This window comes from Capra hircus (assembly GCF_001704415.2).
Source record: "Capra hircus breed San Clemente chromosome X unlocalized genomic scaffold, ASM170441v1, whole genome shotgun sequence".
Classification (NCBI taxonomy): domain Eukaryota; kingdom Metazoa; phylum Chordata; class Mammalia; order Artiodactyla; family Bovidae; genus Capra; species Capra hircus.
The window spans coordinates 22,419,961-22,436,873 of record NW_017189516.1 but is presented as its reverse complement, the minus strand read 5'-3'; the positions used below and the strand labels follow the sequence as shown (position 1 = coordinate 22,436,873).

At 40.7% G+C, this 16,913-nt stretch overlaps 2 protein-coding genes across 5 annotated transcripts in view; both read right to left on the bottom strand.

Moving 5' to 3' along the window:
- LOC102173731 (zinc finger X-linked protein ZXDB) overlaps window positions 1–9,445 on the bottom strand; it is an 88,367-nt gene extending 78,922 nt beyond the window's left edge. For 3 of the 4 annotated variants that reach the window (XR_001917556.1, XM_018043760.1, XM_018043758.1), the window contains exon 1: window positions 6,940–9,445. Coding sequence is in view for 3 of the 4 variants with exons in the window: in XM_018043760.1 (XP_017899249.1) it covers window positions 6,940–9,375 (2,436 nt within the window). In the remaining variant the exon portion in view is untranslated. Of the gene's footprint in view, window positions 1–2,739 lie in introns of those variants that run through there. The other variant, XM_018043759.1, reaches the window with a different exon arrangement.
- The window catches only part of LOC106503826, a 368,197-nt gene that overhangs the window by 332,233 nt on the left and 19,051 nt on the right, over window positions 1–16,913 (bottom strand). The gene's annotated exons all lie outside the window — the stretch shown is intronic.

Here is a 16,913-nt window from a genome sequence, read left to right as displayed (position 1 = left end):
TGTTTTTCATCTCAAAAACACAGTGTTGCTTGTCACTAAAGAGTCATGTTTTGCTATGGTGGACTTTGTTCCCCTTTCCAACTGTGTTAAGAAATTTCACTTATCTTAGTACTATTATCTATAGTTTTCACTTTGAAAATGACATTTATTTTATATGATTTCCAGAAGATCAGTTTTATATATAATTCTACATTCAGGATTCCAGTATAGAATAAATAAAAATAAAGCATAATTTAAAATGTATTTGCCAAAGGATTCTGCTATGATTATTTAAGTACCACTCAAAATTTTGTTTAAATTTTAATTTAGGATAGTTTAATCTAATTGCTGTATCTCAAATTAAAGTTTAGAATCTTACAGTTTTTTGAAGTACCTTTGATAATCTGTGTATTGAATTTTTTCTTATCACAATTTTTACTCCATACTCTAAGAACGACAGCTGCTATTTAAATCTTTATCATTCTAAACTATAACCATTTAGAATTTGACTATATATTATTTTTCATTGCTTGAGTTTTCTTTACTTATATAATAATGTTTGTGAGCATAACAACAGATTGTCAAACATGTGCTCAAAAATGTTTGTTTGAATGAATTTTTAAATAACCCACCTGCCAATGCAAGAGATGTAAGAGACACAAGTTCAATCCATGGGTTAGGAAGATCCCCTGGAGGACAGCATGGCAACCCACTCCTGTATTCTTGCCTGGAGAATCACAAGGATAGAGGAGCCTGGCAGGCTACAGTCCATAGGTTCACAAAGTCAGACACGACTGAAACAACTTAGCATGCATGCAAGCTTTTGTTTTAAACTTTATAGTGTCTCACACAGAGTAAGCACTCAATAATTATCCATTTCTTAAAAAGCTGATAACAGAAAGAGATATTCCTAAGGGATTCACACTTTATTAGTGCTCTTAAAATCACTGTCTTGCTTTGTTTAAAATAGTGAATGGTTTTCTGCAGGCCAAGTGTTTCTTCAGGCCCATAAATGTTACCTTGCTTCTTGGAAGAAAAGCTATAACAAAGATGAAAGTGTTAGTCACTCAGTTGCGTCCAACTCTTTGTGACCCCATGGTCTGTCCATGGAATTCTCCAGGCAAGAATACTGCAGTGGATTGCCATTCCCTTCTCCAGGGGATCCCCTGCAGTATTCTTGCCTGGAGAATTTCGTGGACTATATAGTCCATGGAGTCGTAAACAGTTGGACATACACCAAAACCTTTGAATGTGTGGATCACAACAAACTGCGGAAAATTCTTCAAGAGATGGGAATACCAGACCACCTGACCTGCCTCCTGAGAAATCTGTATGCAGGTCAGGAAGCAGCAGTTAGAACTGGACATGGAACAACAGACTGGTTCAAAATTGGGAAAGGAGTACATCAAGGCTGTATATTGTCACCCTGTTTATTTAACTTATATGCAGAGTACATCATGTGAAATGCCAGGCTAGATGAAGTGCAAGCTGGAATCAGGATTGCCAGGAGAAATATCAATAACCTCATATATGCAGATGACACCACCCTTATGGCAGAGAGTGAAGAGGAACTAAAGAGCCACTTGATGAAAGGGAAAGAGGAGAGTGAAAAAGATGGCTTAAAACTCAACATTTGAAAAACTAAGATCATGGCATTCAGTACCATCATTTCATGGCAAATAGATGGAGGAAACAATGGAAACAATGACAGACTTTATTTTCTTGGGCTCCAAAATCACTGCAGATGGTGACTGCAGCCATAAAATTAAGAGGCTTGCTCCTTGGAAGAAAAGCTATGACTAACCTAGACAGCATATTAAAAAGCAGAGACATTACTTTGCCAACAAAGATCCATCTACTCAAAGCTATGGTTTTTCCAGTAGTCATGTATGGACATGAGTGTCAGAATATGAAGCAAGCTGAGTGCCTAAGAATTGATGCTTTTGAACAGTGGTGTTGGCGAAGACTTTTGAGAGTCCCTTGGACTGCAAGGAGATCAAGCCAGTCAATTGAAAAGGAAATCAGCCCTGAATGTTCATTGGAAGGACTGATGCTGAAGCTCAAGCTCCAGTAATTTGCCCATCTGATGTGGAGACCTGACTCCTTAGAAAAGACCCTGATGCTGGGAAAGACTGAAGGAAGGAGGAGAAGGGGACAACAGAGGATGAGATAGTTGAACGGCATCACCAACTCGATGGACATGAGTTTGAGCAAGCTCCAGGACTTGGTGGTGGACAGGGAAACCTGGCATACTACTTCAGTCCATGGAGTCACAAAGAGTCGGACATGACTGAGTGACTGAACTGAACTGACTGAAATGTTAGCAGAAAAGAAGAATGAAATGAAGTGTTCTGTTGATGACAGGACATCAGATGGCAAAATTCACCATCAAACAAAATATAATTGCTATGTAATTATTTATGCTACTTTTTTGTTCTCTCACTTTTTCTTTGGACTCCATTCCATCTGAGTTATCACCATTAGTGGTAAGGGTAACCAAAAAAAAAAAAATGTGAAGATATGATAGGATATATAAGTAAGAGAGGATGTGATCCCTGTGACTTAGTTCCTACACCACATTGTTAGTCACAGAGGGAATCATGAATAAGGAGCCCTAAGGATCACATGGAAGTTAGTTTTGGACATTTCTGGTCCTATCTCTTCTAATATGAGAAAAATATAGGTAAAATTCAATCTAGCAGAGTTTATATTGAGGAACTATTGAAAGTAATGACTACACAGCACCTCTCAATTCTGGAGAAGTGATTTATTATATTACTAAGTACTACATAAAACATCTGTTGAATATCCATTGTAGGGAAGAGACTTGTAAGAAAAAATTGTCAGACAAGGTAACATAGCACATTTTGATGCAGAGGATTGTGGGAGGGTGTTATATGAAGTTGAAGATGACTGCAGATATTAATACTCAAAGGCAAACCAATGTACAGACATTGAATATAAATCTGAGACTATATGAAGGAGCCAAGAGATATGAAATAGCCCCTCTCTAATAGTGTGTATAACTCACAATATGTATAGTTCATTCAGGGTTTAACTGATTCTTCACTTCTCAATGAATTAAACATGCCCTAAATTAATTTTCTTTCAGTATATATTTCTGGAAACAGTCAATACCCAACGTTTTGTTCATGTTAATGAAATGTAAGTTTTAGTTTTCAAAAAAAATCCTTAAAGCATCATTTCTGATCTTCTGTTCTCTCATAGATGTCTCATATATTCAGTGAGTCACCAAGTAATATGTCTCTCCAATTTAGAAACATCTCCAATCTGTCCTTTTCTGCCACAACCCCAATCCAAGCCTTCATCACAGAACCCTGAAATTATTACAGTAACGTCCTAAATGATTTTCCTATTTCCCCTAACCAAATTCACATTGTACATGTCTAGTATATTAAACTTTCTATATATTCATCATTTAACTTCTTTTCTTAAATATTAATATTTTCACTGACTCTTAAACATATCCAGAATAAGTCCTATCCAGTGTGACTCGTTTCCATAGTTCTTCAGAGATTGGTTCCATATTTGCAGTCTAATCCTAAGACCTACCACTTATCAAACATGCATCCTGCATTTGAGCTAGTTGTCTTTCCAAGTGTTTTGTGGCCAATCGCATTTCAAATTCTTTTCTTGTGCTTTTTTTTCCTGACTGGAATTTATCTATTTTCTTATCTATGTAATTAAATCTAACCATACATTAAAGCATAGCTATTGCTCCTCCTTTCCTCCAAGCCATTAATTTAATGTCTGAAAACACACTTGCTGATATTGATTTGATGTGAAATATTTAATGTAAATTTGCATTTCCTCTCCAAAATTAAGAAATAGCTCACATTTTATTCCTCTTATCTGAATCTCTAGTACTTTTCTATCCTGTATTTTGTATATAGGCAATAAATTAGCATGAAATATACAATAAGCTTATAATGTTACCAAATCAACTTAGATTGGAAAAATATAAAAAATTCATTTGTAATAAGTGTTTTGCTTTTAATATATAGTTGTGTTCTGCCAAAGTGCTTGATAACCTGTTTTCTAAATATTCATAACATATTTAACTTTCTAAAAAATTGTTAAGCAAATCTTTAGTTCAGAACCATGAATTACATAAATTTCAGCTCAGTCTTATATTTCAATCATCACTGTTATCAATAGTTTGAGTTAGCTGCAACCAAATTAGGTTTTATTAACAAATCATCAAGTGGATCTGTTTGATATCAGTAATTACAAAGGGATTATGGATATTCACAAACAGGGAATTAATCAATGCTTTATCTGGAACCAAGGAATAGTCATAAATACCCTTCTATTTTTCCTGGATAGGAATATGAAGTATTTGATCCAGAGAAAAATGACCCTTATATTCTATCAAGTTTCACTTCTATTACTCAAGCCTTTCAATTATGTAATATTATAGTGAGATCAAGGTAAAAATGTCAAGATAAAAGTATTTCAACTCATGGTGATCACCCTGCCAGGATTTCAATTGGCAAAATTTTAATAAATCAAAGACTGAAAAAGCACAAAAAACAAATGAGATAATATTAAATCATACCCCACTGTTTTCTTCTGAATGGCAAATTTATGCCAACACTAACAAAAATATAACCATTATGCTTGTAGTGGTACTTCTGACTGTAGTTTCATGCTATTTTCACCATCAGTTTGGAAAAAAGGTATTGATTGAGAAATCTTTTCAACAAATTGACTGAAAGAAACCATGTAGGCCCATAAATACAAGATTTTTATCTTCAAGAAAAATAGAGCCTGTCCTTTGACAATGCAACAGAATATAACAAAAGCATATTTTAAGATCATTTTTAATGAGGGATAAAAGAAACAAAATGACAGGATTTTAAAATATCTTTATGGTTATATATATTAACAGATGCTTAAGACCTTCCTCTTGGACTTAAGTGATGACAACACATTTCTAAAATGGGCTTAAATTTTTTGAAAGTGCTGAGGGAGAACTGTTAAACGGTTAAAAACAATTACACTCTGACCATTTCTTTGGATTACAAATTGATGTATACTTTTTGCTTTTTCACTGAATGAGTACAACCAATTTAAAAATTAGACAGCACAGATGCATTTCAAGATGGCAAATTATAAAGTGCACTGCCAAAGTGCTACAATAATTGTTATCGACAAACATACATACAAACAGTACTGGATTAGAATGCTTCAGAGCAATAGTGTTTGCTAGCAGAATTACATAGTAAAAAATTAGAAAAATAAAAAACTACATGTCTCACTAAAACCTTACATAAAATATGCCCATTATTATTTGATTCATATACAAACACTCTGACCTCTAATTCCAGAAAATAATTTCTTAATTCAGACTTGCAGTAAATACTGGGACTGAAAAATGGGCCATGTCCTGAATGGTTAAGAGATGGTGACCATGAAAAAAACTTACCTAATTCAAAAAAACAGAGATCATGGCAAGGAATGTAATGCACATATGAGAGAATAGAAAGGGAGTAGAGCTGGCAGAAGATAACAGACATCAATTACGATGGAACAGAACAAGTGGTTATAAACAAAAGTTACCATGAAACTCTGAAGAGTAGAATGAAAGTTGATGTGCATACATACATACACACACATGCACACACACACACAAACACAGACATGAGTTAAGTAAATATTAATATGACTTATAGTTGCAACTTTACCACAATTATCTCAAAATATTGTGAGAATCAAATATAACAGTTGTGAAAGTGCTACATAAACTATAAAATTCTATGTTCAGATAAGACAGATAATATTTACTCAAAATGCAAAGTAAATCTCTCATTCCAACTCTGGAAGAAGGCAAACAATGAACTCTCTGGAGCACAGAGGGAAGAAAATCTTACTCTGGTCCATTTCCAGATTTTCTTGGCACCACAGGCTTTCCCATCACTCTACAAGACAGCTTTGAAGGCAGAGCAAAGACACTGTCCTGGTCTAATGAACAGGTTGGCAAAGTCACAGAACTGTGTGGTAAAAATTCCTTAATCTGTAGGAGACAGAGATTCCCTTTTCTGTTTGTTAACCTGCATCAAGCATTATTGCCTGCACAAGCATGATGTTAAATTATGCAAATTGTTTCTCTTTGAAGAAGGGAATGAGAGGGCAGAAAAGGTCATAATATTTCACTAAAGCATGCCAAAGTACAAAACATTTTCCCTCCAAACCTAACTAATAGGATAGAAAAGGAAGACTACAATGCATCAGGTATGTGTAAATTACAATGAAGTCATGACACCTAGGGAAATAGGGTTAGTAAGAGAAAATGACTTATTTAAGGCCACTTTTTCAACACCACAAAGTCAATATTTCTGACTCTGAGTCATATCAAACACTTGGCACTTTCGCCAACACAGCCTTCCATCAAAAAAAAAAAAAAAGAGGCTAGAAAGATAAAAATGTAAAAAGAGCTAACCCAGACTTTCAGCTTTCTTTTTTAAGCACTACCACTAGATTTTAGAGATTTTGGCACTGCAAGAAGTTTCCACTACAATTTTAAAGTTAAACACCAGTTCTATGTATTCAGATCATTAACTCTCAGTGCACTTTTCTTTACATTAGCAGCATATGCAATTGTTAATCATTGTAAAAGGTCCTAAAATTTTCAAGAGCACAAACTCAAGAAAATAGAGCTAAAATGACCACATGAACAATCTATTCAAACCACTTCATCTCATAAATAAGGAAATTAAGGCTCAGATAGGATAAGTGACTTGTTCAAGGTCACACAACCCGCAAGTTCCAGACTCAAGATCAGGATGTAAATCTCCAAACTTGCAGCCCAGGGCTCTGTTTTCCTTCAGACCTATAAGAAATGACTGTATTTAAGCATTCAGTCCAGAATATTCCCAAAACTGGTGTCATCAATAAAAGTAAGCCATGTGGCAGGAATGAACAGAATTTAGTTCATACCAAAAATGAGCTGCCAGTCACTGTGATAAGATCTGTTTCTTTCTGAGACCCATGGTTTCCTGCTGGGTTGGAGAATCCAAACTGGGTTTCTTCCTCCTGTGCAAAGAAGTCAGAGTCAGGATGTACATTCCATTCCGTTTTGGTTGGTGGCAGTAGTTCTGAGACACTGTTTTCACAAAGGGTGCTTGAAGGAGTCAGAGCATCTGTGTCTACTGTTAGCTTACTGCTAGGGATCAAAGCCTGGGGCTCTTGACTCGAGTTTTTCACAGCCAAAGAGCTCAGAGATGCCAACGGCCCCGCACTTAGACTTGAGACATCATCCATATCTAAGGGACCCTGCTGAAAACCTGCTGCTGTCGTTCCAAAGAAGAGTGAGGTATCCAAACTTTGAGGAAGGTCACTGGTGGCCATCAAGGCCTGAGGGTCCACTGCCTGCCCTAAGGAATTATTATTATTAGCAGGGAGGTTTCCTGCCAGAGTGGAGTTCACAGAAGCCACATCAATAGTCAAGATGCCAGAGTTCACCAATGCCGTGTCCAGTACTGCAGCAGAACTATTACCAGGCACATCAGACAAGAGAGACACAAGCTCAGCATCACTGAGGTCACTCTGCCCCTGACTGGTAAGTTCACTGCTGGGTGTAAGAGAATTTGCAGCTTCCAGCTGAGCTAAGAGATCCTGGCGCAGGTTGTGCCTTTTGGCCATGTGGGTCTTCATGCTGTGCTTGGATGTGAAGAGTTTATTACAAGTGGCCACTGGGCATCGGCTTTTCCAAGTGTCCACATCCTGCAAGTGTTTCTTGGAGTGAATGTAGAGACTACTGCGAGCAGAGAACCTGGCACAGCAACCTTCCACTGGGCACACAAAAGGCTTCGTGCCCAGGTGGGTTATGCTGTGGCCTTTCAGATGTTCGGCCCTTGTGAAAGATTTCCCACACCCTTCCACCGGGCACATGAACCTCCGGTCGTCGTCGTGCTTCCGTTTGTGCCTTAGGAGTTTGGACATGCTAGTGAAGTTCCAGCCACAGCCCTCAAAGTCACAAAGGAATGGTCTCTCACCAGTGTGGCTCCGAAGGTGAATTTTCAGCCTACAAGCCTTGTCATACTGTTTACTGCAGCCAGGAAAGGAACAGGAAAAGAGTTCCTGTTCCCTGAAGTGGGCGCGGTTATGGGAAAACAGGGCACTCACTGTGATAAATGTCTTCTTGCAGCCGGAAAACGCACACTTGTAGGGCCTCTCAGGCTCGAAGTGACTGCGCTGGTGGGCACTGAGTTTGGCCTGCGTGGGGAAGGTCTCCTCACACACCTCACATTTGAATGAGTTCTCCTGCTCGTGGCCCTTCATGTGTGCTTTGAGGTTATACACGGTGGTGAAGCTCTTGCCACAGCCCTCTGCTGGGCAGCCAAAGGGCCTCAGTTTGTCGTGTGACTGCAGATGCCTCTTGAGCTTGTAGGAGGTGGTGAAGGTCCACCCGCAACCACCCAGGGGGCACTTGAAGGGCCGCTGGCCCTGGCTGCTGCTGTGTGTCAGCAGGTGCACCTTCAGCTGGTGCTTCTTGGCGAAGGTTTGTCCGCACTGCATCTCAGGACACAGGTACAGCAACATGCCCTGGCCCGGGCCTGGCGGCCCGCGGGGGCTCTCAACGGCCGCGGGGCCCTCTGCCTCCTCCTTGGGCGCTGGGGCAGGCGCAGGTTCTGCCCGCTCTGCCAGCAGGAGGTCAGGCGGCAGCTCGGGACAGTCTCCAGGCTGCGCGGCATGAGGGATCCCAGCTTGTGGGGCGATCAGACCCCTGGGCTGCGGGGCAGGGGCTACCCCAGGCGCCCAGGCGGGCGGTGGGGGCGTGGCTAGAGTGAGGACGCCGTTCTCCAAGCTCAACAGCAGGTTTTGGTTGTGAATGGTGACAGTGCCTGCGAAGGCCGTGGCAGGGCCCAGGCCTGGAGCGGGGATCGGGGCCAAGGCCGGGACTGGGGCGGGGATAGCCGAAAGGCAGCTGGGGCCCAGCGCAGGGCGGCCCTCAGGGTTCGCGCCGCTTTCGCCCCCCGGGAGCCTTGGGCCCAGCCCGGCCTCCTCCCTCCACACGGGCCCTGTGGCCTGGCCAGCGCCCGCGGTATCTACGTCTCCACCCACCGGGTCCAGCAGCACCAGGAAGAAGTCATCGCCGCCGCTCCCGCCGCCGCTGCCACAGCCGCTAGCGTGATCAGGCCTCAGCGCCAACGGGCTCAGGCCCGGGCCTGGGCACGAAGAAGCCGTGCTGGCCTCCTCACGCCGCCGCCCGGGCCCGCCATCTTGGGGGCCCCGGAGCAGCAGGAGGCGGCGCGCCGGAGCCTGACCGGCCCGCAGGTCAGGACCTCCGCGGAGCCGGCCGCCGCCCTCGGGGCTGCGAGCCCCGCCGCTTTGTCGTATCCCGCGAGCCGGGAGCAGCCTCGGGATTTCCATCTCTGCGTCGGTGAAGCTCCACTGGAACCAGAGCCGCGGAGGAGGCGCGACCCCGCCCCCTCTCGCCGGCCCGAACACGTTCCTGAAAGAGAAAAAAAAAAAAAAAAATGTGCACTGCGCAGAAACTGGCCCTATCAGATATTAAAACGTGTTTAACGCCACCGTGATTTAAATATTCTTGTACAGGGTCTCTAGAACAGAATAAAACGCCCAGGGGCAGAATCTCGTATACGTAAATAAGTTCCACTGTTAATATTAGTAGGAAATCAAGGAGCTTTTCAGAGATACAAGGGAAATGGCAGTTCACTTCAGTAAAAAATTCTGAAATGAATACCTTATGTATCTATCTACTAAATGGCAACATAAACCAGAACCTCACGGTATGTACCAAAATAAACACACCTCAGTCCCTCCCAGTGCTAAGCATGGCAGTTAGCACTTACCATGTGTTAAACACTGTGTATTGGATGGCTGGATTGATAGGTGACAGAAAATTCCTGAGAGAATACACTATGGAAGAGGATGTCTTCTAAAATTTTTTCCTGGAGACTTCCATATTCAGAACTGTCTTGAGCAATGTCCTCAGGAAAATTTGTCCCATAGTTAAATTTTTCGTCCTGCTGGTGCAGAGACTAGAATGAGTAAGAGGTAGGGGCAAAGCAGATTAGCACTGTTGAGCCTAGAAATGCAAGGCCTGGAGGATGAAGTAGTTAATATTGAAATCTGGAAGACCCAACCTACTCCTGGGTTCTCCCTATAAGGTGCACAACCTAAACCAACTCTTCGCTCTTCCATCTTGGGGTACACCATGGTAAATTTCATGTCCAATCTCACAGCATGATGAGGACACTCCTCAGCTTACTCTAGACTCTCCAGTACGTGGAGGTCTCTGGACAGCAGTACTGGTGAAATGTGATAAGGTTAAACCCTAAGTTACTGTAGTGGACTCTCCTGAGAAAAAGGCACAGATGCCTTTTGCCTGCCCAGAAGCCTCGGTGTGCCTGCTTGCATTTAAGTGTGGTGGCCTAGTCTCACTGTAATGGATTTGGCCTGTGATGCCTAATGATCTTATTAATGTTGATGATGATCCTCCAATTTGTCAGTCATCAGTGAGTTGGGCATTGATATAAATATAGGGTGAATTATCTGGCAAGAGAAAGGTTTCAAGTGCTGACTAGATTATGGGATACCTATAGTTTAAATGGGCTTCCCTGATGGCTCAGTGGTAAAGAATATGCCAGCCAAAGCAGAAGACGTGGGTCCATGCCTGGGTCGAGAAGTTTCCCTGGAGAAGGAAATGGCAACCCTCTCTAGTACTCTTACCTGAGAAATCCCATAGTCAGAGGAGCCTGGCCGGCTACAGTCCATGTGGTCCAAAAAGAGTTGGACGTGTCTTATAATCCCTTCTTTCCCCTCTTTTAACAATGGACACTTGCTGATCTCTTGATTAAAAGATCAAGTTTTTAATCCACAACGATTCAAACCTCATCAAAATTTCTACATCACTCATTTTTCTGTCTATTACGTTTTTGGAGGAAGGTCTTTTTTTTTTTTTTTTTTTTCTTTTTTGATCTGAGGCACAGTTCAGTTCAGTTCAGTCGCTCAGTCATGTACAACTCTTTTTGACTCCATGGACTGCAGCATGCCAGGCCTCCCTGTCCATCGTGAACTCCCAGAGTTTACACAATCTCATGTCCATTGAGTCGGTGATGCCATCCAACACTCTCATCCTCTGTCGTCCACTTCTCTTCCCACCTTCAGTCTTTACCAGCATCAGGGTCTTTTCAAATGAGTCAGTTCTTGGCATCAGGTGGCCAAAGTATTGGAGTTTCAATTTCAACATCAGTCCTTCCAATGAATATTCAGGACTGATTTCCTTTAGGATGGATTGGTTGGATATCCTTGCAGGCCAAGGGACTCTCAAGAGTCTTCAACACCACAGTTCAAAAGCATCAATTCTTCAGCACTCAGCTTTCCTAATATTCAAACTCTCATGTCCATACATAACAACAGGAAAAACCATAGCTTTGACTAGAAGGACCTCTGTTGGCAAAGTAATGTCTCTGCTTTTTTTTTTTTTAGATGTGTTGCATTTTAAAATTAATTTAATTGGAGGCTAATTACTTCACAACATTGTAGTGGTTTTTGCCACATATTTGACATGAATCAGCCATGGGTATACATGTGTTCCCCATCCTGAACCCCCCTCTCACCTTCCTCCCCATCCCATCCCCCAGGGTCATCCCAGTGCACCAGCCCTAGCACCCTGTCTCATGCATCGAACTGGTGATCTATTTCACATATGATAATAAGCATGTTTTAGATAATAAACAAGTTTTAATGTTGTTCTCTCAAATCATCTCACCCTCGCCTTCTCCCATAGAGTCCAAAAGTCCATTTTTACATCTGTGTCTCTTTTGCTATCTCGCATATAGGGTCATCGTTACTATCTTTCTAAATTCCATATATATGCATTAATACACTGTTTGGTGTTTTTCTTTCTGACTTACTTCAGTCTGTATAATAGGCTCCAGTTTCACCCACCTCATTTGAACTGATTCAAATGCATTCTTTTTAATAGCTGAGTAATATTCCATTGTGTATATGTACTACGACTTTTTTATCCATTCGTCTGCTGATGGACATCTATGTTGCTTCCATGTCCTTGTCATTATAAACAGTGCTGCAATGAACATTGGGGTACACGTGTCTTTTTCAATTTTGGTTTCCTTGGTGTGTATGCCCAGCAGTGGGATTGCTGGGTCATAAGGCATTTCTATTTTGTTTTTTAAGGAATCTCCACACTGTTCTCCATAGTGGCTATACTAGTTTGCATTCCCACCAACAGTGTAAGAGGGTTCCCTTTTCTCTGCACCCTCTCCAGCATTTATTGTTTATAGACTTTTGATAGCACCCATTCTGACCGATGTGAGATGGTACCTCATTGTGGTTTTGATTTGCATTTCTCTGATAAGGAGTGATGTTGAACACCTTTTCATGTGTTTCTTAGCCATCTGTATGTCTTCTTTGGAGAACTGTCTGTTTAGTTCTTTGGCCCATTTTTAGATTGAGTCGTTTATTTTTCTGGAATTGAGCTGCAGGAGTGCTTCTATATTTTTGACATTAATTCTTTGTCAGTTGCTTCGTTTACTACTATTTTCTCCCATTCCAAAGGCTGTCTTTTCACCCTGCTTATAGTTTCCTTCATTGCACAAAAGCTTTTAAGTATAATTAGGTCCCATTCATTTATTTTTTCTTTTATTTCCATTACTCTGGGAGGTGGGTCATAGAAGATCCTGCTGTGATTTATGTCAGAGAGTGTTTTACCTATGTTTTCCTCTAGGAGTTTTATAGTTTCTGGTCTTACATTTAGATCTTTAATCCATTTTGAGTTTGTTTTTGTATATGACATTAGAAAGTGTTCTAGTTTCATTCTTTCAGAAGCGGTTGACCAGTTTTCTCAGCACCACTTGTTAAAGAGATTGTCTTTTCTCCATTGTATATTCTTGCCTCCTTTGTCAAAGAGGTGTCCATAGGTGCATGGATTTATCTCTGGGCTTTCTATTTTGTTCCATTGATCTATATTTCTGTCTTTGTGCCAGTACCACTCTGTCTTGATGACTGTAGCTTTGCAGTATAGTCTGAAGTCAGGCAGGTTGATTCCTCCAGTTCCATTATTTGTTCTCAAGACTTCTTTGGCTATTAGAGGTGTTTTCTCAAAAAAACAGCTTTTAGCTTTGTTGATTTTTGCTATGGCCTCCTTTGTTTCTTTTTCATTTCTGCCCTAATTTTTAAGATTTATTTCCTTCTACTAACCCTGGGGTTTTTTCTTTCTTCTTTTCCTCATTGCTTTATGTATAGAGTTACATTACTTATTTGATTTTTCTCTTGTTTCTTGAGGTAAGCTTGTATTGCTATGAATCTTCTCCTTAGTACCACTTTTACTGAATCTCATAGGTGTGGGTTTGTTGTGTTTTCATTTTCATTCATTTCTATGCATATTTTGATTTCCTTTTTGATTTCTTCTGTGATTTGTTGGTTATTTTGAAGTGGGGTGTTTAGCATCCATATGTTTGTATTTTTAATAGTTTTTTTTTTTCCTGTAGTTGACATCTAATCTTACCACATTGTGATCAGAAAAGATGCTTGGAATGATTTCAAATTTCTTGAATTTACCAAGGCAAGGCTTGTGGCCCAGGATGTGATCTATCCTGGAGAAGGTTCTGTGTGCACTTGAGAAATAGGTGAAATTCATTGTTTTGGGGTGAAATGTCCTATAGATATCAATTAGGTCTAGCTGGTCCATTGTATCAATTAAATTTGTCTTTTCTTGTTAATTTTCTGTTTAGTTGTTCTATCCATAGGTTTGAGTGGGGTATTAAAGTCTCCACTATTATTGTGTTATTGTTAATTTCTCCTTTCATACTTGTTAACATTTGCCTTACATATTGCAGTGCTTCTACGTTGGGTGCATATATATTGATAATTGTTATATCTTCTTCTTGGATTGATCCTTTGATCATTATGTAGTGTCCTTCTTTGTCTCTTTTCACAGCCTTTATTTTAAAATCTATTTTATCTGATATGAGTATTGCTACTCCTGCTTTCTTTTGGTCTCCATTTGCATGAAATATCTTTTTCCAGCCCTTCACTTTCAGTCTGTATGTGTCCCTTGTTTTGAGGTGGGTCTCTTGTGGACAACATATATAGGGATCTTGTTTTTGTATCCATTCAGCCAGTCTTTGTCTTTTGGTTGGGGCATTCAACCCATTTACGTTTAAAGTGATTATTGATAAGTATGATCCTGTTGCCATTTACTTTGTTGTTTTGGATTTGAGTTTATACACCCTTTCTATGTTTCCTACCTAGAGAAGATCCTTTAGCATTTGTTGAAGAGCTGGTTTGGTGGTGCTGAATTCTCTCAGCTTGTGCTTGTCTGTAAAGCATCTGATTTCTCCTTCATATCTGAATGAAATCCTTTCTAGGTACAGTAATCTGGGTTGTAGGTTTTTCTCTTTCATCACTTTAAGTATGTCCTGCCATTCCCTTCTGGCCTGAAGAGTTTCTATTGAAAGATCAGCTGTTATCCTTATGGGAATCCCCTTGTGTGTTATTTGTTGTTTTTCGCTTGTTGCTTTTAATATTTGTTCTTTGTGTTTGATCTTTGTTAATTTGATTAATATGTGTCTTGGGGTGTTTCACCTTGGGTTTATCCTGTTTGGGACTCTCTTGGTTTCTTGGACTTGAGTGGCTATTTCCTTCCCCATTTTAGGGAAGTTTTCAACTATTATCCCCTCAAATATTCTCTCATGGCCTTTCTTTTTGTCTTCTTCTGGGATTCCTGTAATTTGGATGTTAAGGTGTTTAACATTGTCCCAGATGTCTCTGAGGTTGTCATTATTTCTTTCATATTTTTTTCTTTTTTCCTCTCTGCTTCATTTATTTCCACCATTTTATCTTCCACCTCACATATCCTATCTTCTGCCTGAGTTATTCCACTGTTGGCTCCCTCTAGAGTGTTTTTGATCTCAGTTATTGCATTATTCATTATTGATTGACTCTTTTATTTCTTGTAGGTCCTTGTTAAATATTTCTTGCACCTTCTCAGTTATTGTCTCCAGACTATTTATCTGTAATTCCATTTTGTTTTCAAGATTTGGGATCATCTTTACTATCATTATTCTGAATTCTTTTTCAGATAGACTCCCTATCTCCTCCTTTTTGGTTTGGTGGGCATTTATCATGCTCCTACCTGATGAATATTTCTCTGCCTTTTCATCTTGTTTAGGTTGCTGTGTTTGGGGTGTCCTTTCTGTATGCTGAAAGTTTGTGGTTCCTTTTTATTGTGGATGTTTCTTCCTGTGAGTGGGGTTGGATGAGTGGCTTATCAATGTTTCATGGTTAGGGAAGCTTGTGTCACTGTTCTGGTGGGTGAAGCTGGATCTCTTCTCTCTGGAGTGCAATGAAGTGTCCAATATGAGTTTTGAGGTGTCTATGGATTTGTTGTGACTTTAGGCTGCCAATATTTTAATGCTTAGGATTATGTTCTTGTGTTGCTGGAAAATTAGCTTGGTATGTCTTGCTCTGAAACTTGCTGGCTCTTGGGTAGAGCTTGGTTTCAGTGTAAGTATGGAGGCTTTTGGTGAGCTTTTGCTGATTAATGTTCCCTAGAGTCAGGAGTTTTCTGGTGTTCTCAAGTTTTGCATTAAGGCCTCCTGCCTCTGGCTTTCAGTCTTATTCTTACAGTAGCCTCAAGACTTCTCCATCCAAACAGCACCAATGATAAAACATCTTGGCTAATAGTGAAAAGATTCTCCACAGTGAGGGACACCCAGAGAGGTTCACAGAGTGACATGGAGTAGAGAAGAGGGAGGAGGAAGATAGAGGTGAACAGGAGAAGTTCAGTTCAGTTCAGTCACTCAGTCATGTCCAACTCTTTGTGACCCCATGAATCGCAGCACCCCAGGCCTCCCTGTCCATCACCAACTCCCGGAGTTCACTCAAACTTACATCCATCGAGTCGGTGATGCCATCCAGCCATCTCATCCTCTGTCGTCCCCTTCTTCTCCTGCCCCCAATCCCTCCCAGCATCAAAGTCTTTTCCAATGAGTCAAATCTTCACATGAGGTGGCCAAAGTATTGGAATTTCAGCTTTAGCATCATTCCTTCCAAAGAAATCCCAGGGTTGATCTCCTTTAGAATGGACTGGTTGGATCTCCTTGCAGTCCAAGGGACTCTGAAGAGTCTTCTCCAACACCACAGTTCAAAAGCATCAATTCTTCAGCACTCAGCCTTCTTCACAGTCCAACTCTCACATCCATACATGACCACAGGTAAAACCATAGCCTTGACCAGACGGACCTTAGTTGGCAAAGTAATGTCTCTGCTTTTGAATATGCTATCTAGGTTGGTCATAACTTTTCTTCCAAGGAGTAAGCGTCTTTTACTTTCATGGCTGCAATCACCATCTGCAGTGATTTTGGAGCCCCAAAAAATAAAGTCTGACACTGTTTCCACTGTTTCCTCATCTATTTCCCATGAAGTGATGGGACCAGATGCCATGATCTTCGTTTTCTGAATGTTGAGGTTTAAGCCAACTTTTTCACTCTCCTCTTTCACTTTCATCAAGAGGCTTTTTAGTTCCTCTTCACTTTCTGCCATAAGGGTGGTGTCATCTGCATATCTGAGGTTATTGATATTTCTCCCAGCAATCTTGATTCCAGCTTGTGTTTCTTCCAGTCCAGCGTTTCTCATGATGTACTCTGCATAGAAGTTAAATAAGCAGGGTGACAATATACAGTCTTGACGTACTCCTTTTCCTATTTGGAACCAGTCTGTTGTTCCATGTCCAGTTCTAACTGTTGCTTCCTGGCCTGCATGCAGATTTCTCAAGAGGCAGGTCAGGTGGTCTGGTATTCCCATCTCTCTCAGAATTTTCCAGTTTCTTGTGATCCACATAGTCTGGTCAAGGCTATGGTTTTTCCTGTGGTCATGTATGGATGTGCGATTTTGACTGTGAAGAAGGCTGGACACCGAAG